The sequence below is a fragment of the Musa acuminata genome, chromosome BXJ1-9 (genome assembly GCF_036884655.1).
Source record: "Musa acuminata AAA Group cultivar baxijiao chromosome BXJ1-9, Cavendish_Baxijiao_AAA, whole genome shotgun sequence".
NCBI classification, from domain to species: Eukaryota; Viridiplantae; Streptophyta; class Magnoliopsida; order Zingiberales; family Musaceae; genus Musa; species Musa acuminata.
The window spans coordinates 42,298,820-42,319,618 of NC_088335.1; the positions used below are offsets into that span (position 1 = coordinate 42,298,820).

Here is a 20,799-nt window from a genome sequence, read left to right on the forward strand (position 1 = left end):
CATCATGATGGTATTGTTTAGGGAGAATGATGCTAGTTAGGATATGATGAAGTACCTTAGTGTTTAGAGACAGTAGATGTTCACAACTTTTAGGAACAAATGCTAAATTGGGATCGGCAAAAATTGTTCCTAGGGCTTCAACGTATGTTGTTCTAACAGTTTCATCATCCCATTATCCTCTAAAGTAAAGTCCTCTACTTTTCATGGGAATGCCTATCATGTCACAAATGAATCTATCCGTAATTGAGATGTGTTGTCCTAAAAGATAGGTGGACATTCTTTCTTTTTCATCTACTTGTATGTTGTTGTAAAACAATCTAACAAGTCTTGGATATATGGGTTCGTTAATTTACAAAATTGGAAGTAGATCTAAGTTTGCAAACCATTGGATTGTTTCTAAGTCTCTTAGTTCATTTAAGTCTACGTATTTTCCCTTATTGACACTCCTAAGTTCGAAAGAGGAAAATTTTTCAGCATGGTATTTTGAATCAAAAAGGGTGAGATCAAAATCTTCTACTAATCTCCTCTTTCCTTTGTCCCTTAAGGATCTTCTAGATCCCATAACTACTACTGTTTAGAACAATAGTGATGAGCAAGAGTAAATGAATCAAAAAACAGAGTTTAAGGGCTTCTTAGAGAGTACCTTAGTGAGATCTTCAAGAGAGGGAAGGATTGTTGATGCTTTGCTTCGAAATGAGGGGTTTTTGGGATGCTAAGATGGGAGAAATGGGGATGGAGGAGGCTTGGAAGAGCAGAGGAGGGAAGGGAGTGAGTTGGGGTCGGTTTCACCGTCGGCCCTAGCTTGGGTTAAAAAGGGGTAGAGTTGCGGGCGGTTGCACCTCTGGCTGGAGCGGTGCAACCGCTTGCAACATGTGACAGCTGGAGGTGCTACCTCCAGCTGGGGCGGTGCCACCGCCTGCAGGCGGTGAGCACTTGTTCTGATCAATGTGATCTGATCTGAGAGTTTTTTCTGTCTTGAGGAGAATTTTCATTTAGAGCAATCAACCTTACTTACGTAATTACGTAAGAATTTTTTATTTTAAGATAAGGACTTTTGCACGATCAAGATAGATTTTTAACGTGCATACTCTCAATGTCGTACACGTGTTTGTGATAGTTTCTTCAAGTTGGTAAGTCTTGCAAGTTCATGACAGACTTAGTCACTTCATGATACAGAGTTAGATTCGAAGGTTATGAACGGATGAAATTGATGGGTTCGAAAATCCAAGGGATATGTGAATTTGGGAATCATATGTTTCTAATTCTGAAAAGTCAAATAAGGTTGTATCTAAGTCGCATTTGTGATTTTAAATTTATAATCTCCGTCTGTAGTTAAGGCTAGAGAGCATTGCGAGTTCCTTTTTGGATCTTGGGTTATGAATATCAAAAATCAAGGAGCAGAATATTATTTCTTGCTCCAGCCTAAAATTTTTATGTTTTTAATGTTTTTACAGGAAGGGATAATTTTTAGGTACCCATTTGCTTTTGGGTGCCTCACAAATAGATCTACATTGTTTATCATGTTGCATAGCATTTATCATGGTTCCTTTAGGAACCCAAATCAATTTGTTTGGACTAATTTTCTTGAATGGACAATAGTGCGTATTGTGTCCAAGTTTGCAACAAAAGTTGCATTTGGTTTGGTGTTGAACATGTAAGATGGGGCCTTTTATGAAGGTGGTTGGATTTTGGTGAGAACTTCTCACAAATCCAATTCCACTCCTTTTTGGAACATGACCCTTGTTTGCAAGGATCATGTTTAATGACTTGCTACCAACCTCGAATTTCTTCAAGGTGTCTTTAAGTAGCAAGTTTTCTTTTTGGAGAGTTTCTAGATCATGGCATTTGATGCATGGATCTAAACTATCATGATATTCAGTTTTTAACTTATCAAAATCACAAGTAAGACTATCATGCTCCTTTTTTAGCAATTTATATTTTCTATTGATAATCTTGCATTCATCAAATAAGTCATGGAAGGTATTTAATAATTCATCGAAAGATAAATCTGTATCTAATAAATTTGTTACCTCCTCTCCGATGGCCATTAAGGCATAATGAGCAACTTGCTCGGTATTAGACTCCTCTTCTTCGGACGCGCTCGAATCATCCCATGTTGCTTTGAGCGCCTTCTTCTTTGTTGTTCTCTTTTTGGCTTAGGGACAATCACTCTTGTAGTGTCCCGGTTTTTTGCACTCATAGCAAATAACTTGGTCCTTCTTGGGTTCAAGTTTATTTTTAGTGTCATTCTTAATCTTATTTCTTTTAATGAATTTTTAAAATTTTCTTGTTAGAAGTGCCAAGTCATCGTCCCAGTCCTCATCACTTGAGTTTTCTTTCAAGTGATCTTCTAAAGTTCTAAGTGTCATATCCTTCCTGTTCTTTGGAAGGATGTCTTCTTGCTCTTCATGAGCTTTGCAAGTCATCTCGTAGGTCATTAATGACCCAATTAGTTCTTCAAGAGGGAAGTTGTTTAGATCTTTCGCCTCTTGAATAGCAGTGACTTTAGGATCCCAACTCTTAGGAAGGGATCTTAGAATCTTATTTACGAGCTCAAAATCCGAAAAACTTTTTCCAAGTCCTTTTAGACCGTTGACGACATCCGTGAAACGGGTAAACATGTCGCCAATAGTCTCACTCGGTTTCATCCGGAAAAGTTCGAAAGAGTGTAACAAAAGATTGATTTTTGACTCTTTCACTCTACTTGTGCCTTCATGAGTCACTTCGAGTGTGTGCCAAATATCAAATACGGTTTCATAAATCGAAACACGATTAAACTCGTTTTTATCAAGTGCACAAAATAAGGCATTCATAGCCTTTGCATTAAGAGCGAAAGCCTTCTTCTCCAAATCATTCCAATCGATCATTGGAAGAGAAGACTTCGAAAAACCATTCTCGACAAGATTCCAAAGTTCAAAGTCCATAGAAATAAGAAAGATCCTCATTCGGGTCTTCCAATAGGTGTAGTCCGTCCCATTAAACATGGGTGGACGTGTAATAGAATGACCCTCTTGGTTTCCGGCGTAAGCCATCTCTCTTGGGTTTTACTCCATTTGAGAGTTAACCGAGCTCTGATACCAATTGTTAGGATTAAGAGCACTAAGAGGGGGGGGGGGGGGGGGGGGGTGAATTAGTGCAGCGAAAATTTTTCAGCGATTAAAACGAAAGCTGCGTTCGTTTGATAAAAACGATTTCGATGTGAAAGCCGATTTTAAGATTACTTTAACTTGAGATTAAGCGAGATAACGTTAAAGTAGATCTATGAAGGCAATTTGCAGTTTATGATGGAAAGCAGAATACAAGCGCAAACTGAAATGCGACGTTCGTACGATAAAAACCGATTTATGTCTAAACGCAGATTTACAAAGTTCTAAACTTAGAAACTTATTCATAAGATCGCAGAAGGCAGTAAACAATTATGATTGAAATCAAAACGTAAACGTAAACTGAAATATGATGATCGTACGAAAAAAGCTGATTTACGTCTAAACGTAGATTCGGAAAGTTCTGAACTTAGAAACTCATTCGTAAAATCGCAGAAGGCAATAAGCTATTGAGAAGTTTGCAGTGAAGGTAAAATGCTCAAAGGAAATGCAAACCAAGATTTAGAGTGGTTCGGTCAATCTTGACCTACTCCACTTTTGGCTTCTTCCACCGACGAGGTCACCGACGTCAATTAGAGGCCTTCCTTCAATAGGCGAAGGCCAACCACCCTTTTACAGATTCACTCCTTTTGACGGGCTCAGGAGACAACTCTTACAGAAGTTTTCTCTCCTCTCTTTACAACTCAAACTTTGAAGAACATAAGGAGGAGAACTTTTGGTCTTTACAACAGTTTTGAGCTCTAAGAATCACAGAAAGATATCAAGATTTCGAGTGTAAGTTACTCCCTTTCAGTGCTGAATGGGTGGGGTATTTATAGGCCCCAACCCAGTTTAAATTTGGAGCTCAAAACTGTCAATTCCCGGAATTCCGGGATCAGGCGGTTGCACCTCCTGACTGGGGCGGTTGCACTGCCTGGCAGAGCTCGAAGACTGAGCCTCTGGGTGGTGCCACCTCTGTCAGGGGCGGTTGCACCTCTCTGCCAGAGCTTGAAAACCGAGCTCAGGCGGTTGCACCTCCTGACTGGGGCGGTTGCACCGCCTAGCAGAGCTCGAAACTTGAGCTCAGGCGGTGCCACCTCTTGTCAGGAGAGGTTGCACCGCCCAGTCTCGCTCGGAGACTGAGCCCAGGCGGTTGCACCTCCTGGCTAGGGCGGTTGCACCGCCCAGTCTCCTTGGGAGACTTAGCCCAGGTGGTGCTACCTCCTGGCTTGGGCAATTGCACCTCCCACAGTAACCAGGGTCCGAATGGGTTGATCCATTCGGCCCAATTTGGGTTTTTCAGGGGCCCAATTGCCCCAAGATTAAGCTAATGGGATCACCTCCCATTTTCAACTTAATCATTAGTGCTAACTATAATAAATCCTAAGACAATTTCTGCAGCTTGCTCCGGTGCGTCAATCGCTTCTTCCGGCGAGTTTCCAGCGAACTTCCGTCGATCATCCGATGAACCCTCGGTGATGCTCCTGCGGACTTCCGGCAAACTCCTGGACTTGCGACGATCCACTTGGCAAGTTCCGACGAGCTTCTTTGGCAAGCTTCTGGACTTCTCGGATTTGTTCCCGCAGAACCTCCGACGACTGTCCGAACTTCCGTCGAGCTCTCGAACTCCCAACGTGATCATTGTCATGACTCCGGCGCAACTCCTGCTGCATGTCTTACTTTCATCGTAGTTAATCCTGCACACTTATCTCAACACATAGATTAGACAATAAATGACAATTGACTTCATCATCAAAATCCGAGATTCAACATTTATAGGCCCAAAATAGATTCAAATTTAGAGCCAAAATTCAATATTAAATAGTAGAGTACTCATACAGAACATCCTTGGTGTCTCAAGTCTAAGGATTAAATACACTACTAGGATGACGGAAGCACTATCTGACAATGAGATATCGTTAATTATCTAATGTTTCGTTAGCGAATCAATTAGTGAACTCATTTTCCAATGAGCACCTATACTATAACTCTAGTATCCCCACACGAGCAACTATAAGACTAGTCGTCTCCATCATATGTATGGGTATACAACACACAAATCTGTCCGGTTTTCTCGATGCCCCTATTGAGGAACCTATGATAAGAATTATTTACAGTCAGTGTTTAAAGGTGAATCAATCTCATTATCATGATCTTATCACGATTCGATTCCAATTGTATAGATCCATGGACATCACAATATATCTATATATTAAGCAATATAAAATGAGAAAGTATCATAATAATAATAAGCAAAAAGACTGTGTATCATGTCACACGAGTCATTATTCACGTGATTGACTTGCAAGACATCTATAACTAGTAGAGGAGGTCCAAGGAACCCCTTACGTGTGAACCAACCCGAGGCCCTCTTGGATTTTTTTGGATGAATTACGATCGACCCGAGGTTGGTCAACCAGCACTTCTTCTTTTGATTGTTGGAACTCTTATTGTATCTCCTCCAAATATCGATCCATTTGCTATAGTTGGATCCATAAAGAATCCTCTATCAATTAAAACTCAAATTTTGACATGATAGAGTAGTGGTGCGATCCATCGAATTTCATAGTTGGGGACTGAAGTGCCCCCTTGACTAGTGGTTCGATGGGTCTTGAGTGCTCCTACGATGTCGACACCATGAAAGGTCAATAAATCTTTATGGGTGTCGATGCCAGTTAAGGTATAGCCGATGATGTCGACTAAGCTTGTGGCACCTCCTACTGAGTTTACTAGGGCAAAAGCAGAGTGATGTCCTATATCATGCATGTTAGCATTTGCACTTACTGAGTGAGATTTAAAAACACCTCAATGGGAATAAGTAGGTGACTCGATGGCATCTCTAGGATGAGAGACTCGAGTCGTTGAATCTATGCTATTATCGTATCAGCGTATACATCGAGGTGGATGCACCTATTTGTGGAAAGGGTGGTTGCTACCCCTCTTGGGTGAAAAGGCCTCTTCGCTCGAGCATTTATTGAGAAGGTCGACGGGCAATTATTCCTATAACATTAGGATCTCCTTCTAGTATCAAAAACATTGAAGAAGAAGTCGTTGACGTCCTGGTCATCTCAACGTAGTTTGGACCCGTATGCGTAGAGTTGTATGAGGTACCTGTAAAGTGAAAACATCGAGCTCTTGAGGTTTTCACTTACATAAAAATCGAGGTCAGAAAAGATTTTCTGATCTGATCCCTCTAAGCCTCTCCTTTTCATTATATTGAAGTTGAGTTTTTATACCTATTCGTAAAGGGACAAAATATTTCATTAAATAATCTACAAGGAGATAGCTTCTAGCCGCCTCCAACGATCTCTCCTTGACCTGTTATCCACATGGATAACAAGAGGAGAGTAGCCCATAACATTGCTCATATGGGCAAATGGAGGGAGGGTAGCCTCCGTCCTCTTCTTTCACCCTCGATACTATATGATGATCATGTTTTGATAAAGGTCAAAGTGACGATATACTCGTTATCAACGAGCTTCTATTGTTAGGATGCTTACAAGGAAATAATAATATATGACTTGCCTCTCGACACCTGTTACAAAATCATAAGTTATTTCTTTATATATATATATATATATATATTCTTCTTATTTTATGTTTATTTCATCTGTCTCAAGTGAGAGAACAGCCATTCTAACTATTGTAATGAGAAAAAATTGGCTATCTAATAAAATGGAGGGTTTAGTTATAGATCAAATCATAACTAACAATATCATAACCAATGTAGTATTATATATTGGTGAGGAATTCGAATAAAAAAATTTACTCATAAATAAGATTAGATAGTCAATTTGAATTTTATTTTTGGATCACTTACTCTTTGCCAAAAAAAAATCAAAATCAAAAATATATCGAGGAGTGTAAGTGAGAGAAATTATAATACTTTCATCTAGTCTCGTATAGAAAGTGGATAAAGAGTCATATTAACTTATAAAAACTTAATATGTATATCATTATTAATTGGGTTTTAAGCATCTTCGATGATCATTTAGATTCAATAAGATTAATATGTTGATGATTCTATTCGGTTGGATCATGATAATCATAAAAAAGACTAAACCAAAAAACTTTGGTCACGAGAACAAGAACAGTGATAAGTTTTTCTTTTTTGAGTTGACTTAAATTATGTGATCTATAAATACACTTATATTTCTCTAAAAAAAATTAAAAAAAAGGAATAACTATATCTTAATTTGAGAAAAGTAAATCCTGATTTTGATGTTTTCTTCACCATATATTTGAATTCCTAATCCTCCAAATAATAAGAATTTAGAAATTCAAAAAAATATATTAATCAACACCAATCAAATCCATATGCTCTCTCCCCTCCCTCCCTCCCTCCCTCCCTCCCTCCATGAAATGGCATCTTGGTGTCACATCGAGTTGGTCAATGAAATGGGCCGAGCTCAGTTTGATCAAATCATTATATGTATGTATGGCCTCTCTTAATATCATTAACCCAAAAGGATTATATAGACCTTAACTTATTCTGATCTTTGGATCTAAATATCAAGAACCAACATATTTTACTTGTACCAAGGAATGGTGTATCAAACTTAAATCATCATCATCAACTCATTTGAGATAATTGTTGCATTTGATACTTTCCTTAATTTCTATCTCTATTTCTTAGTCAAAGATTTATCATACTATTTAGAACAAAAGAATTAATAGATTTGTTTCATCTATTTCGCCCAATCTAAGAATTAATAGATTATGGAACTGAGTGGAGCATCATAGATTTGGTTTTTCTAAGAACTCTATCCATCAATATACTTTAGTTTAATGAAAGAATACATTAATTGAGTTTCTAATATTGGTTTGAATATCCTAAAAAATTTTTGTTGGATAATGTTTCAAACCTTCTACATTATTATCAAACCAATTTCTTTGATATTATATTTATCGGATGAGATTTCGGATCTTAATCCTTACTAAATATGATTGATGTAAAATATCATGAAATCTATAAATCTTATCAAACCTAAATGATATAGATTTGATGTAATATATTACATGCCACGCCAAAAAATAAAGGTGGAAATCCACTCTCTCTTCTCTCTCTCCCAAGTCTCCTTCCCTCACATGCTGTGATTGCTCGTCTATTCACAGGAGGTTTCGACAACTTTCTTCAAGCTAATAGTATTTCCATCTGCTGATCCATCAGAACTTCCACACAGCTTCTGTGAAGTCTCTCTCTCTCTCTACAGACCTACAAAACCAAATGAATCTAACACACATCTGTATCCAATTCGTATACACACACCGACTCTGATTCAAAGCGACTGATTCCTTCGTCTGTCTGACACTGTCACGTTAGTGTGGCTGCTGCTGTGCTGTTGGAGTTCCGCGTGCCGCCGTCCGTGGCGAAGCGAACCTCGACGCCCCGGCGCTTCTCGGCGAGAGGTTCACCTGCTCCAGCGCACGGAACTGGAGCTCCGACGGGTAGTCCCGGACGCACCCGATCCGGGGCCCGGCGCCGGTCGTCCACCTGAAGGACAGCTGCTTCCCCAGCTGTCCCGATCCGATCCCTTTCTTCGAGTTGATCCTTCGAAGTATCAGCTCCGACGGCACAAATCCCTCGTCGTCCTCCTCTCCCTCCTCCAAGAAGAGGTTCTTCTTCCGGAAGATGTAGCGTTGCTGTCGATCGGATGATTCTTCTCCCCTGAGTTTGAGATCAGCGAGAGAGCTACTCACGTTGGCTACCTCGAATGCCACGGAGGAAGAGGCGTCCTCTGTGGTTTCAGGATCTGCAGGGGTGATATCCTTCTCAGCCAAGTTTCGTTCAGAGTGGCTCTTCTTGAGTCGGCCATCGCGTTCATCATCCTCTCCGGTTGGGCTTTTCTGCATGATTCATTTATGGTTCTCAATATCAAGGTTTGAATCACTGTAAATTAAGGACGTACGAGTGATTTGCTCACCTTAACATCCGAAAGATCCACGTTGTTTTCATCAAGAAAGCTCATGAATTCCTTGAAGTTCTCTTCGGTCGGGCGGTAATGGCCGCTATGAGGCCACACAGCCTACCAAATCGTGACCGAATCAGTACGCCAAGTAAATCATACACACATATGTCCAAGTAAATCATACAAGTGAATGAATTGGTACCTCGAGAGCTCCATCTTCTACAACTAGTTGGCCTGCGGCAGAGATGGCTCCTCCTGCAAGAAAACTGGAGTGCTGAAATGTGCCCTTCTTCTTCTGCAGTGTGCAGTGCATGGTATCAGTCATCCCACATCAAACGCCAAACCTTGCATTGTGCAGAGATTTATAGGGAACTCACCAGACCAACATATAGATTCTTTGATGTGCTCAAGACAAAGATCCACTTTGCATCTTTTGGGCCACCGGATGTGTTCAGGAGTTGCCTGCTCTGCCTGTACATGAACTTTCCATCCTCAATTACGACTTCATAGGCCTCCCTTTCTTTCTGCACATGAAGACAACATGTTCATATGCACATGTAAAGCTAATAATGTTAGCAGCAGCTCAGTGTTGCAGGGTGGTCAAAGACAGTGCTTACTGGGCCGAGATACTTGATGCACTGTTGCTGAAGCTTCGATCGAGTGCATTGGTCTTCGAGATCGACCTCTTTTCCCTCTCCAACATCAAGCCTAACAATCAAATGCGGTGGGTTAAGGCACATGTACTCTGACCAAGGAAGAAGAAACGGGGCTGAATTAGCTAACCAGTAGAAGAAGGGTTCCGTGCTCTCGCATTGAAGCCAGCAGTCGTAGTAGAACTGGAGATTGTGGCCGTACCGATGTCGAGGGTCAATCTGCGGATAGATCACAGCACTCGCTGGCTAAGTAAAACATGTCAATAACAGGATGAGATGCAGAGAAGTGCTGCATGATCTGTGAGACTCACCGCCTCCAGCCAATGCTGCAGAGCAAGTTTCTGAGCTTTCTCATCCTTCGACAAGCCTTTCCCAACCTGTAAACCGGCAATGGAAATCTTCATGATGATGGAATTGCGTTCAGAACATGATCTGTCGGCCAGTAACAGTGAGAAGTTCCTACCTTGGCAGCTCTGGTTCTTGCCCTCGACCATCGAGAAACTGCTGATTCGGGCTTCTCGATGACGAAAAAGGAGACAGAGCTCAGCTTGAGCAATACGAAATCCAACAGCTTCCACCTGAAACATACAGAATGAGTTTATGTCCGATGCTATCGTTAGAAGAGAAGCAATCCGGTAAAGCTCGTACCACCGCTGCTCTACAAGGACTGCACAATCTGCGAGCTGTCTTCTTGTCCGAAAGCTCTTGTAGACCTTCTGCAGCTTCACGGCAGCCCCATGTTTGGGGCTGTCAGGTCCGATCAAAGCTGATTCCAGCGACCTCTTCTTCAAGGGAGTGCTAAACCTCAACCTTTTGGGATCATCAGATATTGCCGACGCATCTGGCTCGAGGCGAGGACTCTTCACCGAGATCTTTGTTTCCAAGTGGAAGGGATCCATTCCCCTTCTGCTGGAGCTGACGGATCCCTCGATCAGCAGCTTTCTGGGACCAAAAGCCTTGAGGATAGCAGGCTCGGAGTCAGCGCCATTGAAGCTGATGAACCTGGGATTCAACCTCAGTTCATCACCGAACCTAATGATTCCCATGATGAGGGTTTCCAACGTATCATTCATGGAGTTGTAACTCGATCCAGAGCGTGGGAAGGTAATTCCAATGTTGATATGAGGTGGAAGAGTTCTCGATTTCAGATATCTCATGTTTCTTGGGGATGATCGAATCCCAGCTTGCAAACAAGGAGTTGAAACAGCAGGTTTCATTTTGATTCCAAGAAAGACGAATCCAAGAGCAAAGACATGCTGACTCATTCACAACAAGCTCACCTTAGCCTCCTCTGTCTTGGGGATCACACAATAGCTTGAGCGAGAGAGAGAGAGAGAGAGAGAGAGAGGCAAAGGGGGGTGGTTGGGGAATGGGGCGTGGTAGGGAGAAAGGAGAGGGTGGTTTGCTGGGGATTCGCCTAAAAGAGGGTGCAGAGGGGAGCAGTCTCTGCTATTTGTTGCTGGAGGAGCTAATCTGAGTTGGTGTGCTTAAATAGGGAGGAAGGAGACGGTGGGAGGACGGTGGCGCAAAGTTTCCGACCACGTGAGTTGCTACGATTAGCGAATCCACCCGTAGATGCTGTACGGTAATATGGAGACGGAAAGATAGCGGTACCGACGTGCGTGCCCGACGAAGACGGCGCTATGTTATAACATTAACACTTCATGTGATCAAAATATCCAACATATTAATTATATATATATATATAATTAAAATAAAACTAAATTGAGGTTTTCTTCTTCTAATTTCCAACAAAATTTATTGTCTTCAGCTCTCACAAAACCCATGACGTGATCAGCTTCTCTCATGTTATTCTACATGCATATATAATATTATTGCATACACTAATTCTTTTTTACCAAATATTAATAAGAGAATATAACTAGCATTCATAAGAGAGTCCATCGGTGGCTTTTCTTTGGCTTAAGTAAGATAAAATGAGGATTGGTTTATGGCTAATCTCATCAAAATCAAAGCTCTCTCTCTCTCTCTCTCTCTCTCTCTGCAGACAAAGTACTTGATGGTGTGGCTGTCACTGGTCTCAACAGTATAAACTAGAGAACATGTAGACTTTGAAGCTGCAGGAAACTCCAAAAAAATAGTTCCAAAAACCCTGAAACTGCGACAGCTGATGGTAAACACTGGCATCTCAAAATCTGTGCCTGCAGTGGTTTATGGCTCATGTAGTCCTTTGTTTTAGCCAATACCGAATCCAACCCGAAACAAGAGAGGGAGAGAGAGAGAGAGAGAGAGAGAGAGAGAGTTCTGTAGCTGAATCAGTAACCTGCCACCAAACAGCAGTAACCCTACAATGAACAATGGCTCACACTCCCTGAAATAACTCGAGAAATGGTCGGCATATGCATCATCTGGAGCTCAGCATTTATTCCTAGTGGTTAAAACATCTGCATCAGAAGAACTGAACTGAGAATTAGGTGGTATGTAGTCTTCTCAGATCAAAAAGACCGGCTGTGAGAGCTCTGCGTCATGTCGGCTCGGATAATTCATCTGTTCATGCAGCAAATATCCATCTGAGCTTCATCATCATGATCATCGAGTACCACATCTCAGATTCGCAGGATTCTTCCCCGGATTGATGCAAAAGATTGAACTATCTGTGATGATTGAATGACTGTTAATCCTTACTGGTACGGATGTGGAACTCCTGTCACCAACGTCACTGCAGATCTAACTCGTTCGGATTGAGATCTGTCTCCATCCAATAGAAAAGTCAGAGTCTTGGAGAAATCCATGGAGGTGAACGATGTCAAGTCATGTCATTCAAGTCGCGTTATCTACATGGTACGACAATATCTATCCACTGGGAACCCACCGTGGCTTCAACTCCAATCCATTTCTGGACCACCAATAAGTACTGCACAGTCTCAAAAGAACAAACAATAATAAGATCAAGAGATTGTTTCTATTTCTGAGGATAAAGCTGCAGGTATTGAGGTGGAGGCTACGTGAGATTTGGGTTGACTTTTCTTAGATTTGGAAGGGTGTAAACGCGTAGAAGGACGAACTATGCGCAAGTCTAAACATAAAAAAGGATTGACCGCAGTTTGTCATTGCAAGAAAAGCAAGTTTGACTTGGTGCAATTTCAGAGAACAAACGCAAAAAAGTTCTGTTTCTTTGAGGATTTGAAGTTTGACCTTCACCTAGTCAACATTCTAAAACATCAAAAGTAAACCCACACCTTAAATCCTCACTTTCCGTGGCAAAGTGTTCAACCCTAAGCTACCGTGATGTGAAGCTTGATCATGTCAGCGGCGAGTTTGGTCGGTAAAAGTCAAGTATGAATTCATCACAGCCACACACACCCCCCTAAAGATTTGTAGGTGGAGATGTTTCAGATTTCTCGGGTTGACGGAAACCTACCGCTATGCATGGAAAGATGTGGCAACAAATGCGGCTTCTCGCACTTCATGCTGTAATAAAAATGGAAACTTATTATTATATATTTTCTTTTATTTTGACATGAAATGTACCAATTTCTTGAGCTATTCTTTGTCTTTTATTCATTTACAGGGCCTTGAAGCAATAGTATGAATGTTCTTAGCATCCTAAACTCTTCAAAGATGAGTCGCGGAAATAATCTCTATATATAATTGCGTCTATTTTTACATTTGATATGACAATTTTGATGGTCTTGATTTTGATTTGACAAAATTGATTCAACCTAGGAATTTTTATTTTTTTTTATACTATCGCGTCCAAAAGAGAAAATGTCATTAAAATTTTGAAACTTAGTTGAGGGAAAAAAAATTAAGTTAAAATATCTTTATTATGTATTTCTTCGAAGAGTTCGTATCTCATATCACTTGTTTTATTTTTACAAAAAATTACATCGAGCATTTGATCGACAAAACTCCTTCGATGGTCAAGTCAATATGTATTCATTCGTTTTATGCATCAAATGCCCGTAATGAGTTTAATATTTGTTTAGTAAATTTAGATTTGACAGTGTCACTTAATGAGGAAATATTTGCTTTACATGTTCTATGTATGCAAAATGTTCAGTGGACTCTGTTGTAATCTTCCATAAGATACGATATATTGAGTAGATGCTGACCGGACTACATCTACTGAGTTTCAAATGACCTAAGATAATCACCATATCAGCCTCACTCATGTAAAAAAGATGTCTATAAACCAAAATTTGCATGCTAATATCTCAGAGAAAAGAGCAGTGCAAGGATCGATTTGAACCTTACTAAACCAAGGCCATGTTTGACCTCCATATCATCAGCATGCTTAGTTGCTGATAATGTCAACTAGTCAGATATCATATGATTCATGAGAAAGAAACCTAAGCTTTGTTGACCTGTGTGCTTGTTTCTGCTTCTCACATATCTTAATCGAAACAACAGCGTGAATGATGTTTTTTATTACTCTCGTGGCAAACGCCGACATTCCAGTCCTCGAGCTAAACATGTAGCTGTTCAAAAGGTGATAGTAGTAGCTGGTGTGCCAACCCCATGACCATGCACGGTGTACACATTGGAAACGGAGGGAGAGTTGACATTGGTAAGCCTCCGTTTCTGCTGACTTCCGTCATTCAGAAAAGGCAAATTTTGCGGCTGAACAACCCCGAGAACAAATGCCCACCGATTTAGTTCAGAATCCATCGATCAACTCACCAGTTCATGAGCCAGCTCTTGGCTATCGAGAGATTAGGTCATCAAGAGAGAGAGGGAGGGGGGCCAATGCACACCGTCACGTCCATCTGTCTTTTTGGATCTCCCATGCATCCCATCTCCAACGAAGAGTACACGCTTGTGAGCTAAAAGAAGTGAGGCATACCTACTCGCGACTCCATGCACGCGCATGTCGATAACAGCAGCTGGCAGTCTCATTTAGCTGGCAGGACGAGACGGAAAGATCAACCGACGCTGAAAGATAAGCCTCAGCTTCTCCGCTGTCCATTTCACTCGCTTCACAATCATTTCCTCATTCATTGGTCGTAACCTTTTCCTGCAGGAAGAAAACAACGGAGACCCGCCGAGGGACGCGTACCGCCGCGATGTAGTTAAGATTTGTTGTCTATGTAGTTGGAAGAGCGCGTCGGCACGTTTGACGTTGAAAAAGGGAAGAACAGAACAGTGAAATAGCTGCAGTCAGCCGCTCAGCTTGAACAGAGCTCATTCTAAATGAACCTGAAGAAGCTCCCTCCCTTTGTGGTGAGAACATGTTTTTGGTACCGCTGATAGTTGTGTGCATGAGTGAATGCTAATGATTGTCTTGAAGCAATTAATTAGCTGAATGTGCCACATAACTCCTTTCAATCAAGTCATGGACGATCATCTAAGATGAACCCCGGTGCATTAAAATGAAAAGATGCACCTAAGAAAGTGGTCCAGAACAAACGTACGTAGATCCCTGTAATTTTCGTGTTCTGGTTTCTGGGACTTGTAAGAAGCTAACGTGGATGAGGCTTGACCAAGGCAGGCTGCAGGCCATGGCTGTCACATACGGAGTAATGAACCTTTCTAAGCAGTCTGTTCGTGTGCAAATAATTGTAAGGTGATGTCACGGATATAATTGAAATAAATGTGGATGTGGATGAGGATGGGGATGGCGAGACAACAGCCAGTGGTAGCTGCAGCCAAGTCTACACTGACGTAGATGAAAGAACAGATCAGCAAACATACAAACGAGGAGGTCAAAGGATGGAGATGTGGACGGCCAGCTTGGCAACAGAAACAGCACAGCTGTGTTGTCACTCATGGCCGATCCATCATCTCGCATCGCACGTCCATTCTCTGTTTCCCACACACACAGTTGGATCTGATCACAATTGCTTTTGAGAAGATAGATTCCGGGGTGGAACAATGCTACTGAAAGAACCGATGGCAACGACAAAGATTGGTTGACCGCTAACATGGATTAAAGATCAAACGCTTCCAATCATGCTAGAATGAATGATAACTAATCATTAAATCGAACCAGACTTCCACGAGATCCAAGCATTATCTTTACCGTCCAATGATTGATTGTATTGAGTCGATATTAAACTTCAGTGTTGCAACATTAACCTAAGAGCAACCTCCACAGCAGCCAAATGAGTTATATAGTCGTAGCCAGTACACTCCACATCATACTCAAATCTACTTTACCCGCTAACAGAAAGAGACCTTTCTCGGCGTGATGGCTTGCTCGGCAAACCTTCAGGACTTCTGCTGCGTGACCTGCTACCTGCAGGAGATTGGGAGTATGACCTCTCCCTGTGCTTCGTCTTATCTTGGGGCGAAGCAGACCTGCCAAGGCAAAAGCAAATTACAAATTTTAAAGATCATTGGATCTTATTTCAACCACCAATCAAATAAGCATATTACCTCGAGTAGTGCTGCCGCTTTGAAGAAGGCGACTCATAGCTACGGCTTCGCGAGCGAGAACGCGAGTGCGAATAGTAAGGAGAACGTGCTTGGCGGGGTGACCTTCGGGAATCATGCACAGGACCCCTACCAAAATAACAATAAATATTAAAACCAGTATACGGATATAGCATGGTAGGGCAACTAAAGAAAAGCATGTAGACCCACAAACAAAGCCAAACAAACAATCTCGTATGAACAAGCCACCAAGAAAAGAGGATTACCGCGAACGGCGGGGTGATCTTCGGTAATCATGCACAGGATCCCTATGAAAACAACAACAAATATTAAAACCAGTACAAGGGTCACCTTGATGATACAGTAGCACCTAACATAAGAAAATATAGCATGGTGGGGCAACTAAAGGAAAGCATGTAAGGCCACAAACAAAGCCAGACAAACAATCTCTCACGAACAAGCCACCAAGAAAGAGGGATTACCGTGAATTGTGGGGTGATCTTCGGGAATCATACACACGATCCCTACCAAAACAACAATAAATATTAAAACCAGAATTAGGGTCCCCTTGACAATCCAAGCACCTAGTGTAACAAATATAGCATGGTAGAGCAACTAAAGGAAAGCATGTAAACCCACAAACAAAGCCAGACAAACGATCTCTTATGAACAAGCCACCAAGAAGAGAGAGATTACCTTACCATATGATATATTAATCCATCAAAAATGAACTGGATATTCAATCTATGCATAGATTTCAAATAAAATTACAATGCCAAGAGTTAGGCTCATCGTACCTTCTTTCTCTTGCCCTCATATCAGAAGGCTTTTTTCTGTTCTCCTCAGCAAATACAACAGTTAATTCCCTGCCAAGAAGGATTTGCCCATCCATTTGGTACTTAGCTTCAGCTGCATCAGCCGGATCGACATATTGGATAAACCCAAATCCACGTGGCTCTCTTGCGAGGGGGAAAAAAAAACAACTGTGTTTAGTGAGATCCTAATGAATTGACCATATCACAAGGCAACTGCATTTAGTGGGTACATTACTAACAATAATTGTTAAATCATGAAAGTCCAAAGAAATATAGAATGTCATAATAGAGAACATGTCTCAGATATTTAGCATGCTTCAAGTAAATTTTGATGTTTCAAGAAATTCAAGTTAAAGCAAGCACTTGGCTGCTGACCTTTCACTCTTCAGAGTTTATAGATGACTTCAAATTCTTCAAGACTTGGTATCTTCAAAAATTTAACCAAGAACCCAATTCCTTTTCTTCTCACTAGCCACTATCTTCATTTACTTACATCCTCTTGAACATAACTCTCAAGACTCGATTTGTGTCTTCAAACTCTAATTTCACTGTTAAACTCAACAGCCTTAATGAAAAATCAACATGCAATAAAGAAGGATGTAGAGTACAACAAATGGAGCACACTAAACAAACTTGTGAGCTCATGAGTTGCATTTCTGAACATAGCTATAGTTCACAAATGCTCACAAAGTTACATAATAACATTAGTCAACATAATTCAATCTCCTAGACTGTACCTCATTATTGCATCAGAATACTAGCATGCTTAAATTGACAGATATCATTACTAGTAAACGGAAGATTCAACAGTCCCACTTACCCCGTGTAATAATCACGTGGCAAATAGATATCCTTAAGAGGGCCAAACTGCCCAAATGGTCTACGAAGATCCTCCGCTCTGCAATCATAAAGCACCATATATTAGGCTATTCCCACCAATCAAACAAACAAGTGTTGAAGTGCAATAAAATCATTGCTAGAAACAAAGGATTTAAAAGCTCAATGTTTCTAGTGTTTGTGACCAAGGTTTTTAATTTCGAATGATACCGCCCATACCGGGCGGTACGTACCGATCTGTCCGCTACCGAGCGGTACCATCGATTGGGGTTGTTTCTACCTCGTTACCACACGAAATCGATCGGTGACGGTCGATTTCAATCATCGCCGCCAACTACGGGACGATATTAGCCGAGGGAGAAGGAAGAAGAGGACTCTTGCTACTCAAGTACGATATAAAATTGCGAACCTTGCTTGTGACATTATTGTAAGCATACGACTATGACAAAATTCATTATCCATAGAATTTTCCAACTCCTTCATCACCCTCCCAACATCAGAGGACTCTTGCGCACAGTACCAATGCAAAAACCTACTCGCTTTCAAATCCTATAGCAGACCTGTTCCCCCTCATATATTGCATATAAAAGCAATTGACAGATCTTTTTTCCTAAATATTTGTGCAAATTAAGCTTTGTATTCAGAAAAATACCAAACGAGTGCCCAATAACAACTTGACACATGATCCTAATCTATCCTTTATCTTGTTTTACATGACCCAATGTCACATGTTGGCATCCAAAGATTCAAAAATTATGACAAAAATGTATATATCACTTATTACTGTAATAAAAACATTGTTAAAAGTGGGAAAGTAAGAAAATTTTCAGAAAAGCACTCCACCAAATTTGAATGTCTAAGGAGCTCATTTCCTTCTATTTTTACAGACTCAATCATATCAGTGTTTTACATCCCTAGCCTTCTTGAAATATTTAGGCTCCTTATATGATCCATCATATACCAGCATATGACAAAAACATACATATCATTTATCATTGTAATAAAAACATTATTAAAAGTGTGAAAGTAAGAAAATTTTCAGAAAAGCACTCCACCAGATTTGACTGTCGAAGGAGCTCATTTCCTTCTATTTTTATAGACTCAATCATATCAGTGTTTTCCATCCTTAGCCTTCTTGAAATATTTAGGAGCCTTGTATGATCCATCATATACCAGCACAGTTCACCCCTTGAAATGAAAACATTAGATACTATAGAATTCAATTTTCTACAAACCCTAAACACTGAGGCCTTTAACTGTACAAGTACTTATTCAGATAGCCACAGTTATATACCAGTATTACATATAGTTCAGATAAGTTACCGAATAAATAAGACAAGCTACACATAATTCATGCCGTGTATAACATGTAAACTTATTTCACACGATGGGATCCTTTAACTCAATCTCTCACTGATCAAATACTGACAAAACCATTATTTATTTTGTAATAACTTTTCAACTAGTACAGGTAAGTTTTGGCCCACCAAGCTGCTATATTTGGACCCAATCTCTGCCCAAAATAATGAACACACAAAAAAAGTGTAAAATGTCATTTTTACCAACAGTTGATGTGAACAGAGAACCATGACAAATTACATATAAATTATTAGCCTCTTCTCCTTTTCTAGCAGAATGCTTGGTGTTGTTTTAGGTTCTCAAACAGCAGCAGAAAAATAAGTTGGCCAAAGCCTTCTTTCATATTAACACCAAGATCACTGGAACAGAAAGGCTATAAAGTCTCCACCTTTATCTAACACTAGTATGATGCCCTTGGTATGCAAGAATTTACTTATCGGAGAACAAAAAAACTTGCACAAAAATGTGAAAACAAACCTGCAATCACGCCGAAGATTCCGAACTAAAAGGCTGGTTGGGAGATCTCTACCGCGGCTGCTATAGCGACCTCTAGGACTTGGACTGCGACGTCTTCTCCCATAACCCCTTGGCGGTGATGGACTGTAGCTTCTGCCCCTCATCCTCTTCAAAGAAAATCCAATCTATAAATAGATCATGATACATGTATGTGCATGGATAGGAGATCGAAAGGTCCAAACAATCAAGCATATCGCATGCATAGATGAAAATTTGAAGTGAACTGTTGAAAATCATTATAAACAAAAAAAATTAAGATTTGCATAAAATTTTCTAGGTTTAAATTAAAATGCTAATGTTAGATCTCCTTTTCATCCAAACAATACAGTTCAAATGATGTCCAAACAAAAAAATATAGTGTGATCCAACAATACTTTGTAACTAACCAGTTACTAAATTGATTCATATAACAACATTTCTTTGTCCAACAAGATTGAGCACTGAGCCATTTTTCATGAGATACTTGCACCTAAACCAAAAAGTACTTGCCTACTACATCATCCTTGTGAATAACTGCACTTGTACAAGCTTGACTTTTCTTTTCCTAACCAACAAGGACATTGTTCAGATGAAATCCCTTCGACCCTTATAGGCACTAACAACAAAGACTACACCCAAGAGAGCAACATAGCCATTCACACAGCGTTCCTGACTTGAACACTTCACATCGAAAGAGGAAAGAGCTGCAACAAAGCAATAATTCACATTGCAGCACTTAGAAGGACGGTTCTAGGATAACAAGGATAACGTATCCGAACATGTGATTCTGCAAAACGACATTAGGAGCATTAAGATCTCTGTTTCCAGCACCTAGAAACAGGTGATGACAATACGACCTCACTCGGATTTATCCAGCTCTTTCATCACATCTTCCACCTAGGATGAAATTTAGGCAACAACAGTCTGCAAATCTCCGATTCAATTGATCTAATAACAACAACGCAATAACCAAAAAGGGAGAAGCAGGCGTACGTTCTACAGTAAACAAAGAACCCTAAATCAAGAAACCCTAGTACAAACATACCAAGAAACTGATCGTACAAAAGGAGATCCAAGCTTACCAGACCAGAGATAAAGGATCCAAAGGTAGAAAACGAGATCGAAACCAGTAAGAACCCTAACGAGGAGGGGACGCCTACCTCAAATCGAAGGCTCCTCCAAAGCGACGCCTCTCAGACCCTCTCCTCTCCTTTCGTTATTGATATTTATTTAATTTTCTTTCGAGAAGCTTCCTCCGATTCCTCACGGCAGCAAACGGTGACCGTACGATCGGCGGACCGTGCTACAAATT

The 20,799-nt window shown here is 40.6% G+C and overlaps 2 protein-coding genes across 7 annotated transcripts; both read right to left on the reverse strand.

Annotated features, from left to right (window-relative positions):
• Nucleotides 1-8,248: 8,248 nt before the first annotated feature.
• LOC135593569 (IQ domain-containing protein IQM1-like) lies at nt 8,249-11,242 on the reverse strand. 2 transcript variants are annotated; one of them, XM_065083718.1, is made up of 10 exons: nt 10,926-11,241; nt 10,294-10,828; nt 10,109-10,223; nt 9,957-10,022; nt 9,776-9,864; nt 9,610-9,700; nt 9,370-9,516; nt 9,195-9,287; nt 9,008-9,109; nt 8,249-8,930 (listed from the first exon to the last, which is right to left on the reverse strand). In XM_065083718.1, exons 2-10 carry the CDS (start codon nt 10,800-10,802, stop codon nt 8,403-8,405), a joined length of 1,740 nt encoding a protein of 579 aa, XP_064939790.1. In that variant the 5' UTR covers nt 10,803-10,828; nt 10,926-11,241; the 3' UTR covers nt 8,249-8,402. The 2 variants fall into 2 exon arrangements, with proteins under 2 accessions (XP_064939790.1, XP_064939789.1); XM_065083717.1 differs by having other exon boundaries at nt 10,294-11,242.
• Nucleotides 11,243-15,600: 4,358 nt separating this feature from the next.
• LOC135593570 (serine/arginine-rich SC35-like splicing factor SCL30A) lies at nt 15,601-20,792 on the reverse strand. Of its 5 annotated transcripts, none has more exons than XM_065083719.1 (8): nt 20,648-20,792; nt 19,470-19,615; nt 17,617-17,694; nt 16,779-16,964; nt 16,464-16,505; nt 16,248-16,289; nt 15,985-16,110; nt 15,601-15,906 (listed from the first exon to the last, which is right to left on the reverse strand). In XM_065083719.1, exons 2-8 carry the CDS (start codon nt 19,610-19,612, stop codon nt 15,762-15,764), a joined length of 762 nt encoding a protein of 253 aa, XP_064939791.1. In that variant the 5' UTR covers nt 19,613-19,615; nt 20,648-20,792; the 3' UTR covers nt 15,601-15,761. The 5 variants fall into 5 exon arrangements, with proteins under 5 accessions (XP_064939791.1, XP_064939793.1, XP_064939792.1 ...); XM_065083721.1 differs by having other exon boundaries at nt 16,779-16,940; nt 20,648-20,791; XM_065083720.1 differs by having other exon boundaries at nt 20,570-20,673.
• Between the last annotated feature and the right edge of the window lie 7 nt (nt 20,793-20,799).

Coding starts and splice junctions, on each gene's coding strand:
- LOC135593569 (XM_065083717.1), bottom strand. CDS start 10,910: ATGAGTCAGCATGTCTTTGCTCTTGGATTCGTCTTTCTTGGAATCAAA. Junction 9,110..9,194: donor TAGAAGATGGAGCTCTCGAG/GTACCAATTCAT, acceptor ACGATTTGGTAG/GCTGTGTGGCCTCATAGCGG. Junction 8,931..9,007: donor TGGATCTTTCGGATGTTAAG/GTGAGCAAATCA, acceptor TGAATCATGCAG/AAAAGCCCAACCGGAGAGGA.
- LOC135593570 (XM_065083719.1), bottom strand. CDS start 19,612: ATGAGGGGCAGAAGCTACAGTCCATCACCGCCAAGGGGTTATGGGAGA. Junction 16,290..16,463: donor AGATCACCCCACAATTCACG/GTAATCCCTCTT, acceptor TTGTTTTCATAG/GGATCCTGTGCATGATTACC. Junction 15,907..15,984: donor AAGCGGCAGCACTACTCGAG/GTAATATGCTTA, acceptor TTGCCTTGGCAG/GTCTGCTTCGCCCCAAGATA.